We start from the raw sequence: 27,078 nt of genomic DNA on the forward strand, positions 1-27,078 counted from the left end.
ATCTCTGGCTTGTTGGGCTCCACGCTGGGCATGGAGCCTGCCAGAGAGTCTCTCCCTCTGCCCCTCCCCACCACTCTTTCTCTAAAAAAAAAATTGTAACTTGAAAAGTCAGCATTTATTAATTATGTATAAGACCCGACTAATACTCAGCTTGTCAATTTTCAGTAGAATGAAAACACTGCAAAATTTCTAAATAAGTAATAAGGATTGGTTTATCTTCCTTAATCTTATTTCAAAGCAGTAAGATTAGAAAGGTATACTTACAAGGGTTTATACATCCATTACTGTTTTACTTTCTAATACCTCTCTTACCTGAATATTGTTTATTACTCTTCTCCAATTCTCTAGAGATCCTTGGAACCACACCACATATTCTAAATTCAGTTGTACTCAAAGTACCAGTTCAGAACAGTTCATTATGGTTTACAATGGGAGCTTGTACCAGAATGTAAATCAATGTGGCTAATCTAGATCAAGAAAATCTTGCTACAAAATAAATGCCAGTTGAGCTAAATTTTGTACTTAGTGATGTAGCTGATTTACATTCTGACAGAAGCTCCTTTTTTGCTATGGATCCATAACAGTTTATGGACTAGTAACCCTTTCCAGACCAGTCAGTGGTATCCCCAGCATGCTTTGAGTAGTAATGCTTTTAGTCATTAAAGATAGCAAAACTCCTTCAAGTTACTTAGAGATAGGCCTAAAATATTAAGGTAGTTTCCAATAAAACTTACCAAAAGTTTTTTGTTTTTTGTTTTGTTTTTTTTTTGCAGAGGAATCAGTATTACAGATACATTTGTCACAAAATTTGTGAAAACAAAAAAATCCATATTACCCTAGTGTTATAGTATAAGGCAGAGAAACTAATAAAGATATAAGACAATAAAATAATTTACCAAAGGAGTACATGGAATCTTCTTAGTTTTAAGAATAAGGTAGACAACTATTATTCTAGGATGGAAAGATTCTTGGATGAAGCAAATCGTTTAAATTAGCATTTCCCGAAGCATATTATATGAAGCTCTAGATCTACAAGACGTCATATGGGGGAAAAAAGATTCAAGGGTCAAGTATATTGGGAAAATGCTGCATAAGCACCTTCCTTTTGGAATCATATGGTATAAATTTGCTCTGAGAAAGGCTTTCAGTGGAGATACCTGTTTTACTTCACTTATTTCCCAAATGTTTAGAACACAGAACTCTTTTTAAATTAATATCTATTATCACACTTTGGAAAATGCTAATCTATATTTCACAATATGTTCTTCCAACCATAAAAATCCCAAAAGTTTAAACATGAAAACAAAATGCAATCAATTCTTGACCATCCACGATGAAGAAAAAGGGACACGCTGAAAACTCTGATACTGAAAAGGCATTGAGTTTTGAGACAATTCAATTTTAATCTTATTTTTAAAAAGAAAAAAACAAGACACAAAGAAGTGAAGTGATTTGCTCACAGTCATAGTACACCTGAAATTAGGAAGGAAATGAGTGGATACAGCTTTCAAACTGTATGTTTTCATATTTGTTATCACACTTAAAACTCAAAACAATTCCGAAAACTAGTAATAAACCCATTTTTACCAATGAGGATCTAAAGCTTAGAAAACTTGTAAACATACAATTAGTCAACAGCAGAGGTGGAATACAAACTCAGGGTCTTGTGTGACTCCCAGAGCCCATGCTCCTTGTCTTAAGGCAGAACTTATATCTTCTCATTTCTAGTTCAGAGTTCTTTCTACTACACCATGCATTTTTTTAAACTACAAAAATACTTTATCTAAACAAACAAAAACTTTAACTGAATGACCAATATTTTAAAAGATGGTAATATTTCCTGAGTTCTGTCCAAGCTTCATAATCAGGAAGCAGGGAAGAATGAAAAATCTTGGGTAAGAGGGAATACCAATACATAAGCAAACATCTGGTTATTACTAATTTACTACCATTCGTCCATAATAAAATAAATGAGCATGTTCTATATTTTGTATACCTTCAAGTAGTCAAAATAGCCATTAAATGAATATTAGATTATCACCCACCTGCAGAGTATCTGCAAATATTACAATGAGATTCTTCAGCTCCAGAACAAGATCAGGATCAGTACAGTAAGACTGGGGGAGAGAGGTTGAGGGATGAAATACAAACAAAGAAGCAAATAAAAACCTGAGTCATTTGGTTAAAAACAAATAAAACCTGAAACTGTTCCCTTCGGTATGCCAGACTTATAATAAATTTAAAATCTTGGTTATTAGTTAGATCCATGGCTGGTTTCCTCTATTCAGTAAAAATTCTTAGGGAAAGACCATAACATAATGTACCTGAAGAATCTGTATTATATGAAAAGAAATTTTCCTAAAATATGCATGTGCTAACCTTTGGTCAAAGCAATGATGCTTATATTTCTAAGTCTCTAGATTTTAAGGAACTAAACTGAAAAATGGTTTATATATCGATCATATATTTTTACTTTTCTATTATTTTGTATTCTCTTATAAAAGAGACATATCACTTTTTTCCAATATAAGAATGACAATTGATCCCATGTGGGGCACCTGGGTGGCACAGCGGTTAAGCGTCTGCCTTCGGCTCAGGGCGTGATCCCGGCGTTATGGGATCGAGCCCCACATCAGGCTCCTCTGCTATGAGCCTGCTTCTTCCTCTCCCACTCCCCCTGCTTGTGTTCCCTCTCTCTCTGGCTGTCTCTATCTCTGTCGAATGAATAAAAAAAAAAAAAAAAAAAAATCTTAAAAAAAAAAAAAAAGAATGACAATTGAAGTATTTTCTAATTAATTCACCAAAAGAAACTAATTAGTTTCAAAGGGATAGTGAAACTTACTCTGTTCCCTTAATAGCATTTAATAAGATTTTTAGTGTGATATGTTGCTTTTAATACCTTGTGACTTTGTATTTGATGTCATATAATTAACAGGAAGCATACTATAATTTTACATATTCAGGTCTGAATGTAAACCATGATAAAACATATTGTTCTTTATTAATATGTTAGAAAAAGTTATAGCTCATTGGACAAATACTATATAAAGAATCTACAATCCTATAAATAAAAATGTAGTACATTTATAATCTAAATACTATATAAGCTAATAATCCTTTAAAATATTTTCAATCTCTATTCTCAGTAATAAAATTATTAATAATAATTACAATATTTTAAGTATGGGGAGATTTTACTGAAGGTAAACTACTAAAACTGTCTTAAGAAAAAGTCTATAATAAGCAATTATTAATTTCAACAATCTTTATAAATAACACTAACATCATTTCCACAAAAGGTATATTATGCAAATATTTGATTTTATTTTCATTCATTAAAAAAATCTCTCATTACATAAAGGTTCATTATTTCAAATGAGTTCAAATTTTGACAATTGCATATTTTTAAGAAATCTGTAATTGTATTACTGCAAACACATTATAAATGTCAAAGAACAAGTTCAATTGAGTTTTAATGGTGGAGTTTATTTTGGAAACAAAGAATTTGGAATGATAATTAAAAACCCTTTCTTCACGGTGCTTTTCAGTGATCTAATGAAGAGGTCAGTTGAGACTAATGAGACCAGCCTAATTCTTCATTTCCTATAATGCTGGACTAAAAGTGCCTTGGGAAGCCCCAGTCAGCTGCAAAAGCACAGCCCAGTAAAGCCTAACATAACTACTTCCAAATCTGACCTGTTACCAAAAAATGCAGAATGACAGAGGCATGGTTTTCTTCTGACATTATACATTTCAGAAGTTCCTGAAGTAACTGAATTAAAAATTTAGTAACATAATTTGTCTGACTTACTGAATGAGCTCTAAGGACAGCAATTATCTTTGAGAGGGCCATGTTCCAAAGTTCATCAGTGTATGCCCTGGTTACTAATCCTTGGGTCACATGTAAAATGTGATCTTCCACCACAAAGAACCTAAAAACAATAATTACCAACATCGTGTGTTAAAAAAAAAATTAAAGTCCAAATAGAAAACAAGCAGTTCTGACATTTAACATAATATAAAAATAAGTTATTTCCATATTAGATACATACCCTACAATTTGAGTGAAATATCTTCTATAGCCATCAACTGTTTCATGCTTCAAATGAAAAATAAAAATCAATTTAAACCAATAAATAATGGTAACATAAAAGTAACTTCCAAGTCACTACAACATTTAAATATTTAGAGGGTTTGCTGTATGCTGCACACATTTTTAAAGCACCAGAGATACACTAGTAAAAACCAAAAAGCCCTTACCCTCATGGAACTTATACTCAAAAAAGGAGACAGACAATAAACAAGTTAAAAAGTAAATATGATTTCAGAACCCTCTTCTTAGCAAGCTAGTTCAAGCCACCATAATTTACTTGTGCTATTACATCTTTCTCCTACACAGTCTCCCCAGCTTTCAGGCTTGTTCCCCATAGTCTATTCTCCAGATACCTATCAGAATGATAATTTTCAAAGAGTAATCAGATCATTATATCTTCTGCTAAAAACCTTCAAATGACTTTATATCTCATTCGTAATAGAAGTCAAATTCCTTATAAATGAGCCATAATTGCCTGTTAATAATTTTAACAAAAGGCATACAGGAAAATAACTGATTATTTGAATTTCATTCTTAGAAGTTTATTACATGAAATATTTCATAATTTTAATTAAGTTCAAATGTTGTATTTTGCTATTTCATAAATGCAATCAAAATTTTCAAACATCGGGGGTGCCTGGGTGGCGCAGTCGTTAAGCGTCTGCCTTCGGCTCAGGGCGTGATCCCGGCGTTCTGGGATCGAGCCCCACATCAGGCTCCTCTGCTATGAGCCTGCTTCTTCCTCTCCCACTCCCCCTGCTGTGTTCCCTCTCTCGCTGGCTGTCTCTGTCTTTGTCAACTAAATAAATAAAATCTTTAAAAAAAAAAAAAAATTTCAAACATCTGCAGTTTTTTTAGGTTGTGGGAAAAGAAATGTTTTTACCTTTTAGCTTTAAAATACTATGATCAGAGAGAAAGGAGTTTACATAACACCAGATGTTTGACACTTCTTGAGAACTTGCTTTATAACATGCATATAGTCACATTTTACAATGTGTCATGTGTGCTTGAAAAGAAGATGTTTCTATAGTTGATGAAACAGGCTTCTACATGGTTCATTAGATCAAGTCTATTAAGCATGTTGTGTATTCTTATTGATATTCTATCTACTTGATTTATTAGAGACATGCTTAAAAATCCACTATGGATTTTCTATTTATCCTTTTAGTTGTGGCAATCTGGCATTACACATTTTTGAGTCAATGTTATCAAGTGCTTATAGGTTTCAATTATCATTTTTTAACAATTCTAAGACATGCATATTTTATTTTTTTATCAGTTTAGATCTTTTTATATTATATGAAAGTATATACTCTGTTTCTACTCTTTTACTGGTTACTCCAAAAATTATATTATGCAAACTTAAATAATCAAACTAAAATCAATATTTTTACTCTTCTGGACAATTCAGCAAATTGTAACACAGTTTCATTTCATTAACTCCCACCTCAAGTTTGTACTTTTGTTGTTGTGCATTTTAATTCTATCTCATTTTAAAATCTATAATATTTTATTAACATTACTTTCTACAGTTGACATAGATTCGCCCACGTATTTATACTTTTTTTGCTATTCATTCCTTCCAGCATCTCATATCTTCTTTTTTTTTTTTAAGATTTTTACTTATTTATTTGACAGAGAGAGACAGCCAGCGAGAGAGGGAACACAAGCAGGGGGAGTGGGAGAGGAAGAAGCAGGCTCACAGCAGAGGAGCCTGATGTGAGGCTCGATCCCATAACGCCAAGATCACGCCCTGAGCCGAAGGCAGACGCTTAACCGCTGTGCCACCCAGGCGCCCCTCATATCTTCCATTTGGCATCACTTTCCTTTTGCCTGAAGTAAATGCTTTAGAATTTCCTTAGTAAGGGTATCTTAGTAGCCAACTCCCCTCTTCTTTGTCTGAAAATGTCTATCTTTGCCTTCCTTTCACCAGATATAGAATCCTAGGTTAACAGTTATTTTCCTTTAGCATTTAAAATATTTCATTGTTTTCCTTTCTTGTGGCTAAAAACCTAGGAGCAAGACTGCTGGGTTGTATGATAAGTGTATGCTTAACATTATAACAAATTGCCAAACAATTTCCAAAGTGGCAGCATAATTTTTATACCACCAGAAGTGTATGAGAGTTCCAGCTGTTCCACATCTCACCAGCACTTGCTATTATCAATCTTTAATTTTAGCCATTCTAGTAGGTCTGTAGTGGTATCTCGTTGTGGCTTTAATTTGCATTTCTCTGATGAAAAATGGTACTGAACATCTTTTCATGTGCTTATTTTTCATCTGTGTATCTAGTAAAATGTCTACCTGGATCTCTTATCCATTAGTTTGTCTTTAATTATTTAGTTACGCAAATTCTTTGTATATTCTTAATACAAGCCCTTTGTTAGACATGAGTTTTGCAAATATTTCCTCCCTACCTGTGCCTTGTCTTTTCACTTTCTTGACAATGCCTTTTGAAGAGTTTTCATTTTGATGTTCAATTTATCAATCTCTTCCTCTTATGGTTCATGCTTTATGTAACTCATCTAAGAAAATACTACCTAACCCAAGATCAGAAAAACCTTTGTTTTTCTAAAAGTTTTGTAATTTTAGCTCTTGCATTTAGGTCCATGATCCATTTCTTGAATTGCTGAGGTAAAAGTCTATACTCATTTTTTTACATATAGATAATTTAATTATCTCATGATCAAAAGACATACTTTGTATGATTTCAAGTTTTTTCTATTTGTTGAGATTTATTTTATAGCCCAGAATATGATCTATCTTGATAAACCTTCTACATGCATTTGAAAGGCTTATGTATTCTGCTATTTGGGCTGGAGTATTCAATAAATGTCAATTAGCTCAAGTTAGCTGATACTATTTTTCAGGTCTTCTATTTTCTCTTTATCTTTGTGTTCTGCAGTTTAACCATATGGTCTCCCAGAGTGTATTTCTTTCTATTTAACCTACTTGGGATTCCTTGGGCTTGACTACCTAAGTTTCTATTTCCTGTCCATAATGGAAAATTCTCAGCCATTATGCCCTCCAATACTCTTCTGTCCCACTTGTTCTATCCTCTCTTTCTGTAACTCCAACTAGATATGTTAGACTTTCTCTCTGTATCCTCTCTGTCTTCTGTATTTTTATCCTCTTGTCTCTCTGTGAGGCTTTCTAGATAATTTCTTCAGATCGACTAAGAGAATTCACCAATTACTAAACCCAATATTCATAAAATTTTTAAGTTTGATTAATACATCTTTAATTTCTAGGTATTCTACTTGATTTTTTTTCATTTTGGTCATTCTTTACAGTTTCTTGCTCCCTATTTATATCAGCAAGCTTGTCTTTAATTTCTTTAAATATATTAAATAGAGTTATTATATTAAATGGCTAATAATTCAAATACTGAAATTCTCTTGGGATTTATTTCTGTTGCCAATATTTTTAATGATTCTCATTTGTTTGATAATTATTTTTTTTAAAGGTTTTATTTAATTGACAGAAAGAGACACAGCAAGAGAGGGAACACAAGCAGGGGGAGTGGGAGAGGGAGAAGCAGGCTTCCTGCTGAGCAGGGAGCCCGATGCAGGGCTTGATCCCAGGACCCTGGGATCATGACCTGAGCCGAAAGCAGACGCTTAACGACTGAGCCACCCAGGCGCCCTGATAATTATTTTTTACTGTGATTTGCTAATTTTCCTTGAAACTATGACATGAAAGTTCAGAGATATGCACTTGCTTCTACTAGGCAATATCAGCATGGAATAACTTCAAACTAAATTTTCAACTTGAGATTTTTTTTGACTATTCAAATAGAATAAATTTGGTTTGCAAACACGTTTGAGAAACGGCCTGTTATGTGTTCTCAGAGATCTTTGTCCCCTTGTTCCTTCAGCACCGACACTTAAGATAGGCAATTTCCCTATACTGTTTAGAAGAAAGAACGGAGAGGTTTTGTTAGATTTTTTTTATAACATTATATCTATCTATCTATCTATCTATCTATTTATTTTTAAGTAATCTCTATATCCAACAGGGGCTCAAACTCATGACTCCAAGATTAAGAGTTGCATGGTCTCCTGACTGAGCCAGTGAGGTGCTCTGAGATGTTTTTGATCTCTAGATAATCCTAATAAAGAGCCTCTAATTATGTGGAGTCTGCACTTTCTAAGGGAGACAACCTCTTATCAGCTACTTTGGGTGGCTCTGGGCTTAGGCCTCTGTATTCCCATGTCCTCCAAATTCATGCTTTCCCATTCAGCAGATGCCCCTAAGATAAAAGCCACAACTACCGCTTCATTAAACCTATCTATTTTTTTTTAAGATTTTATTTATTTATTTGACACAGAGAGAGAGCACGAGCAGGGTGAGTGACAGGCAGAGGGAGAGGGAGAAGCAGGTTCCCTGACATGGGGCTCAATCCCAGGACCCGAGCCTAAGGCAGATGCTTAACTGACTGAGCCACCCAGGCACCCCAAATCTATCTGGATTTCTGCCTTCATTTAGGTTTTCCTGTTTTGTTTTATAGTTGGATATATTGGTGTATAAGTTACATACAATAAAACTCACTTTTTCACGCACTGTTTCTATCAGTTTTCACAAACACATCTAGTCACATATTTATCACCATAACTGACATATGGAGCAATTCCATATTCACTTAATTTTTGTCCTGACTATACTTTTCTACCAAATCCTCGGTGCATTTAAAAATAACTTTAAAATTTTTTAAATGTTTTATCCAGCATCTTTGTTTTTTCACTAGAACAATTTATCAAACTACATAGTCCACCATATTGTCAGAAATGAATTATCACTCCCTGATAGTTTGAATATCTACTTGTTTATATCTTTATTTATTCACTGCCTATTTTGTTTACTATCTATCTTCCCTAAGAGAATGTACGCTCATGAGAGAAGGAACTTACCTGTTTTGTTCACTGCTGTACCTTTAGCACCTAAACCAATTATTGGGAATGGTAGGTATTTAATAAGTATTTGTTGTTGAATGAATAGTAATACATGCTTTGAAGAAATTAAAGCAGGGTAAGAGGCAAAAAGTGACAACAAAACCAATTCAAAATTTTCACATACTTACCATATTTGATTGGGGTTGCAATACAAGTCTTGCTTGTTTCTTTCTTTGTTTTCGGTAATAATTTTCAAATGTTTCTTCATCACCCTAAAGTAAAACCAGCAGAGTAATGAAACACACACACCTACAGAACAGATAACTTTTTGTTTTTGAGGTTTATTTATATATTTGAGAGAGAGAGACAGAGCATGAGTGGGGGGAGGAGCAGAAGGAGAGGGAGAGAGAGAATCTCCAGCAGACTCCCCACTGAGCAGTGAGCATGATGCAGGACTTGATCTCACGACCCTGAGATCATGACGTGAGCCAAAATCACGAGTCGGACACTTACCCAACTGAGCCACCTAAGCACCCAAACAGATAACTTCTTTACCCCTAAGAGTCATTTTAAAATTTCGAACAAATGGAATATAAACACTGAAATGGTTTTTGTGTGTTTCAATGGAAACTGCATCATTTATATCATATCCTTTCAGGTTATCGGATTCTAGTTCTGTTCACTGTCTTTGAGCTATTTTGCATCTCTTTCTATGTTTAGGTAACTGATAAATAGTATTTTGTCTGGTAATGATTTTAATTGATTTCCTCCCTCTTTAATTTTGCCTCCATTTGCAATTCCTCTCAACATTCCTTTACTCCATATAATTTTCCTGTTATATGACTTTTTCTGTGAACTGATTATAATATCTCTTTGGTTCTCTCACATGGAAATAATAAAAAAATTCTTTAACACGTGCAAACAAAACAAAACAAAAACACTGAAATGGTATTTCATACTGAATGTCAAGAATAAGTTTTTGGGGGCACCTGGGTGGCTCAGTCGTTAAGCATCTGCCTTTGGCTCAGGGTGTGATCCCAGAGTCCTGGGATTGAGCCCCACATCAGGGTCCTCCGCTGAGAGCCTGCTTCTTCCTCTCCCACTCCCCTTGCTTGTGTTCCCTCTCTCGCTGGCTGTCTCTATCTCTGTCAAATAAATAAAAAATCTTAAAAAAAAAAAAAAACCTCTGAGCTGCAGATTTAGTGAATTTAATTTACCGATATATGCCCCCCCTAAAAACTATTAGCAAAGCCAGTCCTCACAATCAAACTTCTATTAAGTCAATTGTATTTACTATCCCTCAGGAAAAGTCTAACTTAACACTTCAATTCAAATAAACATGTTAACATGCATTGTGGAATATTATATGATGAAAACCACTAAGAAATAAATTATAAAATTATGAAAGTCATCAAGATTAAGATTATTTAAATCCAATACGATTGTTTTATCCATTCGTGTACCTTAAAAACAAGGTAATAAATCACTTCTCATTACTTAAATGCTGTTTCTCATTAGTTAATTTATAATAACGCAATGTAATATGCAGACAGAATTCTAAGTTATTTACAAAAAGAGGAGTACGATAAAAAAATACAATATGCCTTCAGTAAATGTGTGGACATATATAACACTTTAGTATTAAATTTTGGAAACAAGAAAATAAAACCAAGTATAAAAGTCAGGAATAACATATGAATTTTGTTAGAGATGGTGATCATGCTAGAAACTAATCAGGCTGGCAGCCAGCTTTTATTTTAATATGAAGTCAAAAATATTACACATGTAACTGGACTTCCACTTATGATACAATTTGACAAAATGGCTTTTAACAGTTTTTCTGAATCACAACTTCTATGAAAGAATGGGTTAGTCAATGTAACTTCAAAAATCTGGCAGCCCCAGAAAATACTCCAGTTATGTTTAAAAGATTCCGCTTCACTAACTCATATTATTTTAGATGTTTAAAGGTTTTTCTTTACAGAAAATGACACATAATAGGGATGAGTATTAAGATTAGCCAAAAGCACTGTTTATATATAAACACACAGGACACAGTTTTGCATTCAAATTTTCCTATGTTCTTACTTCTGTACTCTCATAGTACTCCCTCTTAAAAGCACTATATTCATTGTCAACAGCTGGGGAACAAAAGAGATCAGGACCTTAAATGAAAACTGTCATTACTTCCACCTATGTCATTACTACCTACCATATATCAGAACTAAGAATAGCTCTGGACAAAATACAGTGTTTTTAACATGGTTTATCCTTTTCTGCACAAGAAAAGAAAGAAAGAAACCCTTCCCTTAATTAATCATTAAAGGACACTTCTTATTTGTCGTTTGGAAGTTTTTACACATCAAGACAAGGCACAATGGTCGCAGCAGTGAAGGATTAATACAATGGTATCAGTGAATGATAGGTATTTCTTTTATGAAGTAAGTATGGTATGGGGCGCCTGGGTGGCTCAGTCGTTAAGCGTCTGCCTTTGGCTCAGGGCGTGATCCCGGTGTTCTGGGATCGAGCCCCGCATCAGGCTCCTCCACTGGGAGCCTGCCTCTTCCTCTCCCACTCCCCCTGCTTGTGTTCCCTCTCTCGCTGGCTGTCTCTCTGTCAAATGAATAAATAAAATCTTAAAAAAAAAAAAAATGAAGTAAGTATGGTAGCCTCCAAGATGGCCCCCAAATATCTCTTGTATAGTCCCATCCCACATTCTACCAGGGTTGATCTGTGTGACCAGTAGGATGTAGCAGAAGTGAAAGTGGGGTGCCTGAGATGACTTATTCGGTTAAGCTCCTGACTCGGTCTTGGCTTAGGTCACGATCTCAGAGTTGTGAGATCCAGCCCTGCATTGGCCTCTGCGCTCAGTGGGGAGTCTGCTTCTCTCCCTCTCTCTGCCCCTTTCCCCATTCATGCTCTCTTTAATAAAATAAATAAATAAAATCTTAAAAAAAAAAAGAAGTAAAGGTATGTCACTTCTGATATTACATTATAAAGGACGTTACGGCTTCCATATCAGCCTCCCTCAGATCACTCATTTTAGGGAAGCCAGCTGCCATGTCATGAGGATTGTCAGTCAGCTTTGTAGACAGCCCATGTGGCAAGGAACTGAGGCCTTCTGCCAACAGTCATAACAGAAGCAAATATCCCAAGTCCTGTCAAGCTTCAGAGGACTATAGCCCTCACTGACATCTTGAATGGAACCTCATGAGAGACTGTGAGCCAGAACCACCCAGCTAAAGCTATTCCCAGATAGCTGACCCTGTGAAATAATAAGCAATATCTTAGGTAACTTTTCTAGAAACAGACACCAAGTGATACAATAAGGAAGTGCTCAAAAGGGAGACTGTTCAAGAAGTGAGAAAAGCAAGAGAGGGAATGAGAGGAAGCCAATCAAAGGTGCTGGATTCAGCCAAAAAAGTCTTCAAGAAAACAGGCTTCAGCCTGATACCACAGTAAAACTGTAAAGGATAAGTTATACTGCAGAGGGACTTTTTTTTAAGGGGAGAAACATGTTCTTTTATTGATGCAATACATCCAGTCACACCAACAACTGACACCCTATGTCATGGTACAGCTTTGTACTCAGAGTTCATCTCAAAATACCAAATATCATAGTTAGAGTATGGATCAAATTGGGAAAATAAAGGAGCAAATGCAGGCACAGTGTCAGGTAGATACTAGAACTGATGACCCAGAGAAGTGCACGCTGATGTGAAAGCTCCTTAACACATGTACAGAAAATGTTCTAACACTGTATCTCAAATATATATTCTAAAGTTTTAAGCCTTTGCCTCAACTATAAAAACAAAATAATATGTACTATCTAGAACACCTAAAAATTGCAAAACACTATAATAATACAGCATAAAGATCCATGCTCCCCCCAGGGCTGAGGACTCTGAAGCACTTCCAGCTGTTATGAAAAGAGATACAAGGGGATCTGGGCAGAGCACCCCAAGTAAGAGAAGGGAGGCTGGGGTTCCCAGACAGATCATTTCTAGGAAAAAGCAGAAGATCTAGAAATTCTTTCCTTAAAAATTCTAAGCCAGGACCCTTTGGAAAGCCTTTAAAATCCCTGAAGTCCCTAGGACAGCAAATCTCACACTACCTTCAGTATTCCTTATTTTAAGAAAAATGGTCCCTGAACACACAAAATTTACAATACAGCCAGCTAAGGAAATTCACATAGCTCTTGGGATTTTTCAAAGAGAAGCTTTTTTCCCCCACAGTATACCTATTTTCCTTTCATAGAACAGACATTTCATCAAACAGAGCTTGGGAAATGCTACCTTAAGGATCTTGGACATGGAGTTCTTTGGCTAAAATGGTCTTACAATAAAAAAACCTAGTCCTGGGGGCACCTAGGTGCTCAGTCAGTTGAGCATCTGACATATGATTTCAGCTCAGGTCATGATCTCAAGGTAGTGTGATTGAGCCCCATGCCTAGCATGGAGCCCGCTTAAGATTCTCTCTTCCTCTGCCCCTCCACCTCACCTCACTCTCCCTCTCCAACAAAGAAAAAAAAAAAAAAGCATAAAAAAAATCAAGTCTTTTAAATACTATGTATTAATGAAACCCTTCTACAATAATCCTTTATCATTTACTGAGTGATACTATATACTGAGTACTATGCCAAGCACTTTATTATTTATATTTACTCTAATACTCAACATAGCTTTATAAATTGTTACCCATATTTTGCAAATAAGAAAATCACCTGAGAACATAATTTGCCCAGTTACTACTAGAAAGTAGCTTAAATCAAATAACAAATGAAAGGAAAGTAACTATAGTAAGAAGAAGGAATTAGCTTTACTAAATTCTGGTCGTTTTACTTTTACCAATTTTTGGTCATATACACCAACCGGAAGTTTTCATGCTAATGAAAGTTTATTTACATTCATAGAATAGCAGAACATCATTTACACAGTAAAAAGGAAAAAAGTCCTGCCTGAATTAGTCAAAACTGATATCTTTTAATAAAAATGCAGCTTTCTGAAGTTTATAAATCCTATATATTACAAAGATACAAAAATATATAAAGAATTAAGTTACTGAAAATTATAAATCAACAGTTAGTTACAATAACATAAATTCTGAGAGTAATCATTTATTTTGAATATTTGACTATTTGAATCATAGATTATTTCTGAAAAATCAAAACCTGACTAGAGTCTAAAACTTCCTATCATTGTATTGGTTCTCTATCACTGACTTTAAATTATTTTGATCATTTAGTTGTGCTGTTTTTCTAATTTTAAATCATGAACAATGAAACATAATTTAATACCCAATGCATCATTCTCAGGGAAGCCACACTGAAACCTCACATAATATTGGTTCAACACTTTTTTGCACCAGGTATAAAGATATATTGTTTTTCAGAGGGCTTAGTGCCTGTTGATATAAGCTAAGAGGGTAAAGATACATAAAATAATTTTATTAAAAATTAAGTGTGGTGTTAAAGAGCCAATTACTAATTCAGCAAATCTTTATGAAATATCAGATGCAATGAAAAGCACTAGGGCAAGAGCAATACACAACACTCGCATGGTCACTATCTTTGTAGATCATACAGACATAGAAGAAGGATAATACAAAGTAACAGAAGTGCCTATGGGCACTCACTGCAGTTTACTGGGCCCATATAAATTAAGCATTATCAAAGCCAAAAATCATTCTTCTCCACCAAACCCAAAAACCTATATGAAAACATCTAATTGAAAGGAGTTTTAAAAGAATCAAACCACAACACAGGCCACTTTAACAAATGAGATAATTAAGAACTTCATAAAATACTAAATCTGAAAAGAACCTGAGCAGTTAAAGTATTTTATAATCATACACATTTGAAGAACTGTTTCATCACAGAACAAACTAAAAGTATTACTGTTTTTATACAATAGTACAATTTATTATAGCTTTAAAAAGAAAAAAAATTTTACATGTCTATTCAATAATGCTCAATACACTCGAAACATCACTAATTTGTAAAACAGTAAGTTTACATTGATATTGTGCTTATTGCTTTTACCTCAGTTCATTAGTACAGAGTTGGTCCTGTCTTTTAATAGAGGGCTAAAAGAAAAGATGTTAACTAAAGAAGATAATTCTATTTGCTCTAATTAACATAATTACCATTTCTTTTCAATTATTTCAATTTCACTTTAATCCAATTTCAACCTCAAAACGCCTTAACTATAAATGCCTTCCGTAGTCATTTTCTAAGTGCTGAAAGAAAAAAAAACCAAAAATTCTGTATCTAGCAAAACTACTCTTAAAAAGCAAAGGAGAAATTAAGGCATTCCCAGATAAACAAAAACTGAGAGAATTTGATGCTAGTTGACCTTCCCCGAAAGAAATACTAACTATAGCCCTTCATGCAAAAATAAAAGGACACTAGACAGTAACTCTAATTCACATGAAGAAATAAAGAGTTCCAGGTTAAAGTAATAGAGAGGTAAATATAAAGACAGTATAATTTGTAACTCCATTCTTCTGATTTAGAAAACAAATGCATAAAGAAATAATTATATTATGGTTTATAACGTATAAAGATGTAATTAGTATCTCAATAATAACACAAAGGAGGAGGATTAATATGAACTAAATTGTTTTCAGGTAAGATGTTAAATGTAATCTCCAGGACCAACATATATATTATATGTGCGTACATATACATGTTAACTATCATATAGTATATTTATATATTTTTATATATTTGTATTACATATGTATATATAACTAATATATATCTATTTATGTTACTAATCTACATTATGTTAATGCATATATAAAATGGTTCATAAGAAAATATCCATTTAATGCAAAAGAAGACAGTAATGGAAGAATAGAACAAAAAAGACATGATCTATTAAAGCAAATGGTAGGCATAAATCTGTCCATATCAGTAATTACATTAAATGCAAAAGAACGAAACACTTCAATAAAAAGGCAGAAATTGGCAGACTGGATTTTTAAAAATTCATCTATATGCTATTCTACAAGAGACACACTAAGATTCAAAAACGCAAAGAGATTGAAAATAAAAGGATGGAAAAATATACCATGTCAACAGTAACCAAAAGAGAGTTAAGAAGTAGTTATACTTTTTATCAGCCAAAATAGACTTTAAACCAAAAAATACACGAAGAATGACATTTTATAACGAAAAAAGGTTAATCCATCATGAAGATATACCAATTTATAAACATATATTCACCTAAAAACAGAGCCTCAAAAATGCATGAATCAAAATTGGCAAAACTAAAAGAACAGATAATTCAACAGTTAACAGTTGGAGACTTCAATATTACCACTTTTAATAACAGATAGACAGGCATAAGACCAACAAGGAAACAGACCTGAATAACAATATTAAATCAACTAGACCTAACAGATGTCTACAGAACATACCACCCAACAACAGCCAGATACACATTCTTCTCAAGTGCTCATGGAACATTCTCCAGGATAAACCATATGTTAGGCCATAAAACAAGCCTCCATAAATTTAAAAGGACTGAAGTCACAAATACGAACTCTGACCACAGTAAGATTAAATTTGGACTTAGTAACAGAAGAACTTTTGGGAAATTCATAAACATATGGAAATGAAACAACATACTCCTAAATACCTGTGGGTTAAAGAACAAATAATAAGAATTTAGAAAATATTTTTGGACGAATGGAAACAAAAACACAATATACCAAAACTCCTGGAATGCAGCTAAAGCAGTGGTTAGAAGGAAATTTATAGCTGTGAATGTCTAAAGAAGAAAGATCTCAATAAATAACCTCAACTTCCAACTTTGTGAAAGAGGCCAAGACACAAAAGACCACACTTACTATGATTCTATTTATTTGAAATATCCAGAATAGGCAAATCCATAGAGAAAGAAAGTAAATGAGTGGTTGCCAGTGGCTGGAGGTAGGGGAGAATGAGGAGTGATTGTTAATTGTTAAGAGGTTTCCTTCTTCAGAAATGAAATGTTCTGGAAATAGTTTTAAAAGTTGCACATCCTCATAAATATGCTAAAACCACTGAATTGTATACTTTAAAAGGGTAAATTTTTTGGTATATGAATTATATCAAAATAATGTTACTATTTTTAAAAAGAATTGTTTAACCAAAAATGAATGCAATGTAGAAGGAGCAGGCAAATATAGAAGCAACATATTTAAAAGCAATTGTGATACAGTAGTACAAATGCAAGAAGGGTGAGATGGAAGTATACTATCATAAGGTTCTTATAATATAGATGCGGTGATACATCACTTGAAAGCAGACTATGATAACTTAAAGAAAAAGTAAGTGCCTTACTCACAGGGGATATTAAAATATTTATGCATGAAGATTTACAGTTTACAGAGCTTATGGTCAGCCTTTAGCAAAGCAGGCCTAAAATGCTTAGATATCTTTTTTATTAGACAAATATTTATGTGTATATACATATACACACACACACAATATACATATATGAAAAATACTCACCAAAACAGAATAAATGTGCAAACATCGGTAAACAGGGGAAAAATCAACCAGATCCTGAACAGTTAAGACCTGAGAAATAAAACCACATTTTTTATGGCATTCATTGTTTATTATTTAATTATATTTGTGAAATAACATAATTTTTTTCTGATTACCAAAGTAATACATATTAATTACTCTAAATGTAGCCAATGCATAAGACTACAAAGAAAGAATATAAAACCCAATTCTACTTCTGGAGACAAGAACTGTAAGCAAGCTGGTATACACTTTTCCCTTATTGTTTCTTTTTTTTCCTCCCCCATCTTCATTCTATTTATTTATTTTTCTATTATGTTCAATTGGCCAACATCATTAGTTTTTGATACAGTGTACAACAATTCATTAATTGCATATTAACACCCAGTGCTCATCACAACACATGCCCTCCTTATAAAACTACATCTTAAAAATTATCAAACTTGGGGTGCCTGGGTGGCTCAGTTGGTTAAGTGTCCGACTCTTGATCTCAACTCAGGTCATGATCTGGAGGTCATGGGACTGAACCCCACAACAGGCTCCACGCTGGGCATGGAGCCTGCTTAAGATTCTTTCTCTCCCTCTCCCCTGCCCTACCCTACACCCCCACCCCCACACTTACTCTCTCTCTCAAAAAAAAAAAAAGAGAAAATAAAAAAAGTCTTTCTCTGGGCGCCTGGGTGGCGCACTTGTTAAGCGTCTGCCTTCGGCTCAGGGCGTGATCCCAGCGTTCTGGGATCGAGCCCCACATCAGGCTCCTCCGCTAGGAGCCTATTTCTTCCTCTCCCACTCCCCCTGCTTGTGTTCCCTCTCTCACTGGCTGTCTCTGTCAAATAAATAAATAAAATCTTAAAAAAAAAAAAGTCTCCCTCTCCCTCTGCCTCCCCCCCAAAATTTTTAAAAATAATTTTAAAAATAAAAAAATAAAAATAAAAATTATCAAGCTACTAGCTTACTGTTGGATAATATAAGTTAAAGACAGCAAGGAGATTCATGGACTTCATGTTACAACATTTATCAACTATAAAAACATTACGATATACACACAATGCTTTGCAATTGCTTTGGCATTTGTTCAACAGTTCATTCTTTACATATTTACTATTATTGTTGAGTGTTTTCGATTATAAAGTAATTAAAGGAGAGAGACTGTGTATCTCAAACATGCTTGGGAGAAGAGAATATAGAGATTCTCTGAATATTGATTAAAAAAGAACAAAAAAGTAAATTTCAAAAACATTAATTTCCAGAGACTAATCAGGACACACTAATTCCATATTAAGAAGTCATTAAACTGTCTAAGGCAGTTCATTTGTCTATATCCCACACAATATCAGACATTCACTGCATGTGCACACATACATGTGTATATATATACATGCACATTCACATTTATACAAACATATACATACATATACACATGTGTGTATAACACACACACATAAATACATATAGTTTCACTCATCCTCAGGCATATAGTAGAAACATACATACTGAACTCCCAGTTGTTCTCCCATCACAGAGAAGGCCATGGGCACATATTAATATGGCTTCTTTTATCAATTAATAAGTTCATACTGTGCCCCGACTAAGTCCTTAGAAAAAGAATTTAAAATCTCACTGACAAGGCAAAACTTATAAATAATAGGCTCCTCATGATACTAACTAAATTCAAAAAAATTCAAAGGAAAAGCCAAAAAGTAGGCTCAACAGAATACCCTGTATAGAGAGTAAAAGAAGCAAATAAAATTAGGAATAAATTCAGATATAGATGAAAGAAAGTGAATACTTAAGGATAATTTCAAGTTTTCTAGAGCCAAGACTTTTTTAAGCATTAAAAAACTTTAATCTACTAGAACCATTTTGCAGTATCTCAGCACAAACTGAGAGAAAAAGTAGGCTTTCCAGTATTCGTCTAAACAGTAAGGTCAAGCCATCATGAAATTAAATGTTTGCCACAGATAATTAAAATGAGTGATCACTACTCATTTTAATCATTAAAAAATCATTACATTTACAATTTTACTGCTAATCATGGCAGAACACCTAGGTTCAACTATCCATGGCCTATAAATATAATCTAGAATATATCCTATTTATCTGTCAAATTTGCAGTCTTTCAGGTGACACATTGCCCTAATAGCTCATTACAAATTGATCTACATAAATTCAATTTGCACATGGGAAGACTGAGAATCACAAAGACATACATTACAACTCAAAAGAAAAAAATTCATGAAAAAAAGAAGGGAAGAAGAAAAAGAGAGAGGGAAAAAGGAAGGAATGAACTTCCATCACCTCCTCCTCATTCTCATCCTCTTCCTCAAATCCACGTTTCAATTCAACTTCATTCCTTTCTTCTGGAATCCTATCATTTATGTACACATTCTTCACAAACTTTACATTATTTTGCTTCTGCAGAACAACATTGAAGGTTTTCTGCTGTTGTGCCTATTTTAGAAAAAGAAAAATTCACATTATTATAACACTTATGGTCAAATGGGTTCAAGAATTTCATATTTTCCTATCTTTTTAATGGCTTTGGGTGTAGGATCTGATGTCTTATTTTTTTATTCATTATTTATGCTCTCATTCTTCTTTCTGAACAGTTGTGCCAGGGGTTATCAATATTATTTGAAAAGACTAAGAATCAACTTGGTTTTTCAATCCTCCCTAATGTATTTTGTTTTCTATTACACTGACTTCTACTCTTGTTTCCTTCCATTTTCTTTTTTCAAATTTTATTTTACTGTGGTAAATATATTTAACATGAGATCTAGTCCCATGTTTTAAAGTGTATATGCGTTATTACATAATTAACATATACTGTTATATTAATATATTAATAATATAATACATACTTGCTGGCTATAGGTACCGTGTTGCACAGCAGACCTCTAGAGTTTATTCATCTTAACTGAAACTTTATGCCTGTTGATTAGTAACTCATTCTTCCTCCCCCCAGTTCCTGGCAACCACTATTACACTCTCTGATTCTATGAATTTTTCTACTTTAGATACCTCATAATTTCCTTTTTAGGTACTGAATAGTATACCATACACCACTGTACATATCTACTGCATTTTCTTAATCCATTCATCTGTCAATGGACATTTTGTACTGTTTCCACATCTTGGATATTGTGAACAATGATGCACGAGCTTCCTGCATCATACTGTAGTTCTATTTTTAACTTTTTGAGAAACGTCTTCAAAATAGAGCTACGCTATTTTGCATTCCCTCAACAGTATGCAAGGTTCCAATTTCTCCACACACTTGCCAAAGTTGTCCTTTATTTGTTTGATAACAGCAATCAAGAGAGGTGGAAGGTGTATATCCCATTGTGATTTTGATTTGCATTTCTCTAATGGTTAGTGATGTTGAGCATTTTTTCATATACCTGCTGGCAATTTGTGTATTTTCTTTGGAGAAATGTCTATTCAAGTCCCTAGCCGATTTTTAAGTAAGGTGATTAAGGTTTTTTTGCTTTTGAGTTGTATGTGTTCCTTAAATACTGTGGAAATCAATCCCTAATCAGACATATAGTTTGCAACTATTTTCTCCCATTCTGGGGATTATCTTTTCACACTGTTGATTGCTTCCTTTGATATGCAGAAGCTTTTTAGTTTGGTATAAACCCACTTATTTAGTTTCTGTTGCCTGTGCTGTTTGTGTCATATCCTTCTATTTTCTTTGAGTTTAATTTGCTATTCTTTTTCTAACTCCTTCAGATGGATACTATATCATTGATTTCAGCCATTCTTTTCTAATTCATAAATTTAAGGCTATAAATTTCCCTTAAATATGACTTTTGTTGCATGTAGCAGAAGTTTTGCTATGTCATACTTTCATTACAATTCAAAATATTTTCTTGTCTCAGTTGAGTTTCTTCTTTGACCTATGGGTTATTTAGAATTTTATTTCTTAATTTCCAAACATACAGGGATTTTCTACTTATTTATTACTGATTTCTGGAATAATTCCGATATGGTCACAGAACATACTCTGAATCATTTCAATCCTTTGAAATTTACTGACATTTGCTCCATGGACCAAAATGTTTTGGTAAATGTTCTTTAAAAAATGTATATTCTGAAATCATGGAATACAGTGTTACATGTGTGATTAGGTCAGGGTTGCTAATCATATTATTTAAAAGGACTACATTTTTATTAATTTTGTCAACCGTTTCGAGCAGTTACTGAGAGAAGTGTATTAAAATCTCCCATTATGATCAAGTTGTCTATTTCTTTTAATTCTGACAATTTTTGCTTTATATATTTGGAGACTATGTTTTTATGGAAACAAATTTAGAATTACTTATTTTCCTGATGAACTGAATCTTTTATCACTATGAAATGTTCCACTTTCTTCTACTACTAATTTTGTCTTAAAGTTGGCTTTGATATTAGTATACATATATCAACTTTCTTTTCATTGATGTTTGCATGATGTATCTTTTCCATCCTTTTGCTTTCAACCTCTCTATATGTTTATATGAAAGGTATGTCTCCTGTAAGCAGAATAGAGATTTTCAAACTCGTATCAATTCCCCTCCAAACTTATATATGGTTGTTGTTTTGCACTGTTAATTCTATAAATATGTAACCCCATAAGATGTTTTTGTTTTATAAAGCCAACACAATATATGCAATTTTACACAAAATAGTTGCCCTTTCTGTTTATGCACTACATCTCTGGGTTTCTAACTGGGATAATTTTCTTTCTGTCTGAAAATAATATTTCCTTTATGTAGGTCTACTAGAAATAAATCCTCTAGGTTTTTATCTGAAAGATATCTTCATTTCACCTTCATTTTTTTTTCTTTTTTTTTCTTTTTTTAAGTAAACTCTACCCACAACATGGGGCTCAAACTCATGACTCTAAGATCAATAGTCACATGTTTTACCAACTGGGCCAGCCAGGCACTCCCATTTCACCTCCATTTCTAAAAGATATTTTTGGTGGGTAAACAATTCTAGGTTGACAGATAAGGTTTATCAGCACTTCAGATATCAGCTCGCTGTCTTTTGGCTTCCATTAATTCTGTTGAGAAATCAGCTAAAGATTTTACAGCTCTTTGGAAGGCAATAAATTTTTCACTCTGGCTGCTTTTAAGATTTTTTTTCTTTCATCTTTCTAACATTTTACTATTATATGCCTAAGTATGGGATTTTTGTATTTCTCCTGCTTAGAATTCATAGCATTTTTTGAATCCAAGGCTTCAAGGTCTGCTATATTATTTATGTCCATCTCTCTTTCTTCTCCTTTCAGGACTATGATCATACATATTTAAACCTTCCCATCTTATACGTCTTTAAACTCTTTACTTTCCATTCTTTTGTCTCTCTGAGCCTCAATTTGGATATTTTCCTCTGACCTAACTTCTGGTTCATTAATTCTCTCTTCAGCTGTGTCTAATCTGTTCTGCCAAGTACACACTGAGTTCTTAATTTGCAAGGTATTTTCAGCTCTAGAATTCAGATGGTTTGCTTTATGGTTTCCAATGATCTGCCAAAATTCTCAATCTTGTCTTATAATTCCTGGACTATGCTAATTTTAAAGTCCATATCTAATAGTTCCATTGCTTAGACTTTGTTTCCCATCCTAGAGTTAGCTTTAAATCAATTACCAAAGAGTATACTCCTCTTCATTTCTGTGAGTCAAGTCAAATAACGATCCAATTATTTTAATGACCTTTGGTTTGGAATATTGTCAGTTTTAAAAAAGAAAGTACCACTAATTCTTTTTTAAGTGAAAAGCCAGCTACATAAAATTAAAAATACCAGAAAAATTAAAAAGATATGATACATTAATGAATGTACATAAAATATCCTGCCTTAACGTCAATTGATTATCAGTAGTGAAAAAAATGTTTAATTTTCTGAAGCCCTGAAGTTACATGGGACCATTTACTTCCTGAGTTGGCATATATGTGTGTTGGTGGGAGGGACTGGTTCACTCTTTGGCCAAAATCCCAACTCTATGAAATGTCTACTAACCTCACAGAAGGAACTATAGTATCAAGCTGTCCAAACTAACTTTGTCATTGGTTTTCTGTTTTCAGAGTATAAATCATGTTTTAAAAGCACTGCTTCCAAACTGTGTTATGTACAAAACTAACATTTCACACAGTATCTACAAATATTTCTTGAAAAAAGATTCTATGCTCCATAAACAAGTGAAACCATATAATGGTCTTTCTCTGCTTGATTTATTTCACTTAGCATAATCTCCTCCAGTCCCGTCCATGTTGCTGCAAATGTTGGGTAATCGTTCTTTCTGATGGCTGAGTAATATTCCATTGTATATATGGACCACATCTTCTTTATCCATTATGGAACATAAGAAATAGCAGGGAGATCAGTAGGAGAAGGAAGGGAAGAATGAAGGGGAGGGTAAACAGAAGGGGGAATGAACCACGAGAGACTATGGACTCTGGGAAACAAACTGAGGGCTTCAGAGGGGAGGGGCGTGGGGGATTGGGATAGGCCGGTGATGGGTATTAAGGAGGGCACATATTGCATGGAGCACTGGGTGTTATACGCAAACAATGAATCATGGAACACTACATCAAAAACTAAGGATGTACTGTATGGTGACTAACATAATAAAACATTTTTTAAAAAAAGATTCTATGCTCAAATTAGTTAAATAAACATTATATATTTATCCCTTTTCTAGATTTACAATTCATAACGAAAGAAATTATACTTAAGGGGCGCCTGGGTGGCACAGCGGTTAATCGTCTGCCTTCGGCTCAGGGCGTGATCCCGGCGTTACGGGATCGAGTCCCACATCAGGCTCTTCGCTATGAGCCTGCTTCTTCCTCTCCCACTCCCCCTGCTTGTGTTCCCTCTCTCACTGGCTGTCTCTCTCTGTCGAATAAGTAAATAAAATCTTTAAAAAAATTAAAAAAATAAAAATAAAAAAGAAATTATACTTAACTTTATCCAAAACTTATTTTACCATTTAGTCTCCTGTTTTCCCCTAAAGGATATTATTAAAATGTGTGCCAGAAAATATAATACGGAAAATGTGAACTGAGACTAGGAATTTTAGGTATTTAATTGTTAATTAAACACCAGACTACTCATAGTAGATTCATCTCTCACAAGAAAGAGGAAAAAAATAAACACTACAAGTACAAGCCTGTTTTTTCTTCTAAAAAATTCTCCCTAGAGAAGCTGAGACTCAGCTCTAAGATGCTTCAAAAAACTTTTGTGCCACTCATTTTAGGCACGGTACTAGATCCCAGAAAGGTAAAAATAAATAGGATATAATCCCTCACTTAAAAAACTCACTGTCTAGGGGGGCCTAAGTGGCTCAATCAGTTAAGCATCTGTCCTCAGCTCAGGTCATGATCTCGGGGTCCTGGGATAGAGCCCAGCATCGGGCTCCCTGCTCAGCGAGAAGTCTGCTTTTCCTTCTCCCTCTGCCCCTCTCCCCTGCTCATGTGCTCTCTCTCTTTCTCGCAAATAAATAATCTTTTTTTTTAAAGATTTTATTTATTTATCTGACAGAGACAGCCAGCGAGAGAGGGAATACAAGCGGGGGGAGTGGGAGAGGAAGAAGCAGGCTCCTAGCGGAGAAGCCTGATGTGAGGCTTGATCCCAGAACGCTGGGATCACACCCTGAGCCGAAGGCAGACGCTAAACGACTGCACCACCCAGGCGCCCCCGAATAAATAATCTTTAAAAAAAAACAAAACCCTCACTCTCTAGTTAAGGATACAAAGTAAATAATTAAAATATAGTGTGAAAAATATAAGGGATATATACACCAAGGAGCAAGTGACCATATTTTGTTGGCAGGAACGAGACATAGGAAGGCAGATTTCACAGACAAAGTTATGCCTAAGCCAAGTTTAGGGAAAAAAGCAGGAATTCTTCAGACATGAAATTTGGGAAAATGGAAAGCATTGCAGGAAGAGGAAACAAATTGTGTATTCAAAAATTTGTAAGAGATCCAATACTGTTATATCACAGGAAGAAGGAGTATCAGGAGATGAGGCTTTTGTTTCATACTGAAGAATTTAGATTTAGGTAAAGGGTCACTAGGAATCACTGAAGAGAAAGTGGTCATGCATTTTAGAATAATAAACAAATGGACAAAAGACTAGAGATAGGGAGAATAATTAATTTGATATAACAACAGTCCAGGTAGGTAGAGAGGAGGATACAGAATCTACAGATATTGAGAAGCAGAATTGATAGTTCCCAAGTAGAATTTAGAAACAAATTACATAAAGAATATAAATACTCCTGAAAAGTCTAAAGTACTCCCCAGTTTCTGGCTTGTGAGAGTAGGACATATTACTATGTGACATAAAAAATATAGGAAAAATAGATTTTGTAAGAAGATAGTGAGTTTACTTTTAGAAATGCTAGGCTTGATGTGCCTACAGGACATTCAAGAGAATATATAACAAGTAAATCCACAAATGGGACATGAGATAATGGAATTAAGACATGATCAGGAAAGGTTTCTGTGATGAAAGGTCTGTTTAAATTGCAGAGGTAGGGAGCTTGATTCTTTTTACAAGAAAATAATGGTAGTAAACTAGGAAGTCTATTCCCTTTCAGTAGGAAATTCTCATAAACCTCAAATCCCAGGGCCCATGACTTGGTGGACTGCCTAGGCAGAAAGTCCAAAACTGGTCTATGAAAAACAAGTCAGAGAAGATAAGTTTAACAATGAAACTTAGATTGTATAATAGAACATGAACTTTAAACTATCGTTTACATCCTTGGCTGAAAAAATCTTACCAAGTGATTGTGTTTTTTATCCTCATGGCATACATAGAACTCCTTGCCTAGACTGAGGAGAAAAAGAACTGAAAACACGGTGATACTAAAGACAAGAATATACTGTTGCAGAACTCTCCAGTGCAGAAAAACACTGACTAATCAGAGGCAATCAGTCAGAAAGACTTAGTATCCTGAGTAGATACGGGAGGTGCTACAAGAAGAATCAGAGGCTCCCCTGATTCTCATTTTATTATAAAATGCATCAGTCCTATTAGCATCCTGAAGTGTCAACAATGGAGGAGAAAGATGATCACTTCAGAGAAAAGCTATGAAATCCCACACTTCATTCTACCTTAACGGTGAGGTAATATCCACTCTTTCGATTTTACTTTCCTAGGGCTTTCCTAACCTACGTAGTTCTCTGGGATAATCAGTCTCTAGGCTCAGAATCTCTGGATTTTTCTGAATTCTCTAGTTTCCAATCTTATTCTCTTACACTTAACTTGGTCTTTATCTTTTCCAGCTTACTAATCTGAAATTCCAACTCCAACCTGCTGACCAGCACTGCTACCATTTCTTTTCCTGTGTTCCTGCCCATAACTAACCATATCTCCATCGTTCTAATGGTAGGGAAAATGGCCTCAGGCATAGCTTCCAAAGAAAAGACAGGAAATAAATTTGGCTCACATCCTCTTTTGTAACTTGTTTATTTACAGCAAATAAACATATTGTTTTATCAAACAAGTATTTAATCTGAACAAAAGATAATTTGAAGATCATATCTGCTATAGTCCACCTATTGATAAGCAAGTTAACAGGAAATT

The 27,078-nt window shown here is 34.2% G+C and overlaps 1 protein-coding gene across 4 annotated transcripts in view; it reads right to left on the reverse strand.

Moving 5' to 3' along the window:
- The window catches only part of EXOC6 (exocyst complex component 6), a 344,161-nt gene that overhangs the window by 125,737 nt on the left and 191,346 nt on the right, over positions 1-27,078 (reverse strand). For all 4 annotated transcript variants that reach the window (XM_048218941.2, XM_026481664.4, XM_026481663.4 and 1 more), the window contains 6 exons: positions 19,802-19,954; positions 17,486-17,554; positions 9,174-9,257; positions 4,053-4,099; positions 3,812-3,932; positions 2,046-2,117 (listed from right to left, as the gene is read on the reverse strand). In XM_048218941.2, the coding sequence (XP_048074898.1) occupies positions 2,046-2,117; positions 3,812-3,932; positions 4,053-4,099; positions 9,174-9,257; positions 17,486-17,554; positions 19,802-19,954 (546 nt within the window). The remainder of the gene's footprint in view (positions 1-2,045; positions 2,118-3,811; positions 3,933-4,052; positions 4,100-9,173; positions 9,258-17,485; positions 17,555-19,801; positions 19,955-27,078) is intronic.

Source organism: Ursus arctos, unplaced genomic scaffold, assembly GCF_023065955.2.
Source record: "Ursus arctos isolate Adak ecotype North America unplaced genomic scaffold, UrsArc2.0 scaffold_7, whole genome shotgun sequence".
Lineage (NCBI taxonomy): Eukaryota > Metazoa > Chordata > Mammalia > Carnivora > Ursidae > Ursus > Ursus arctos.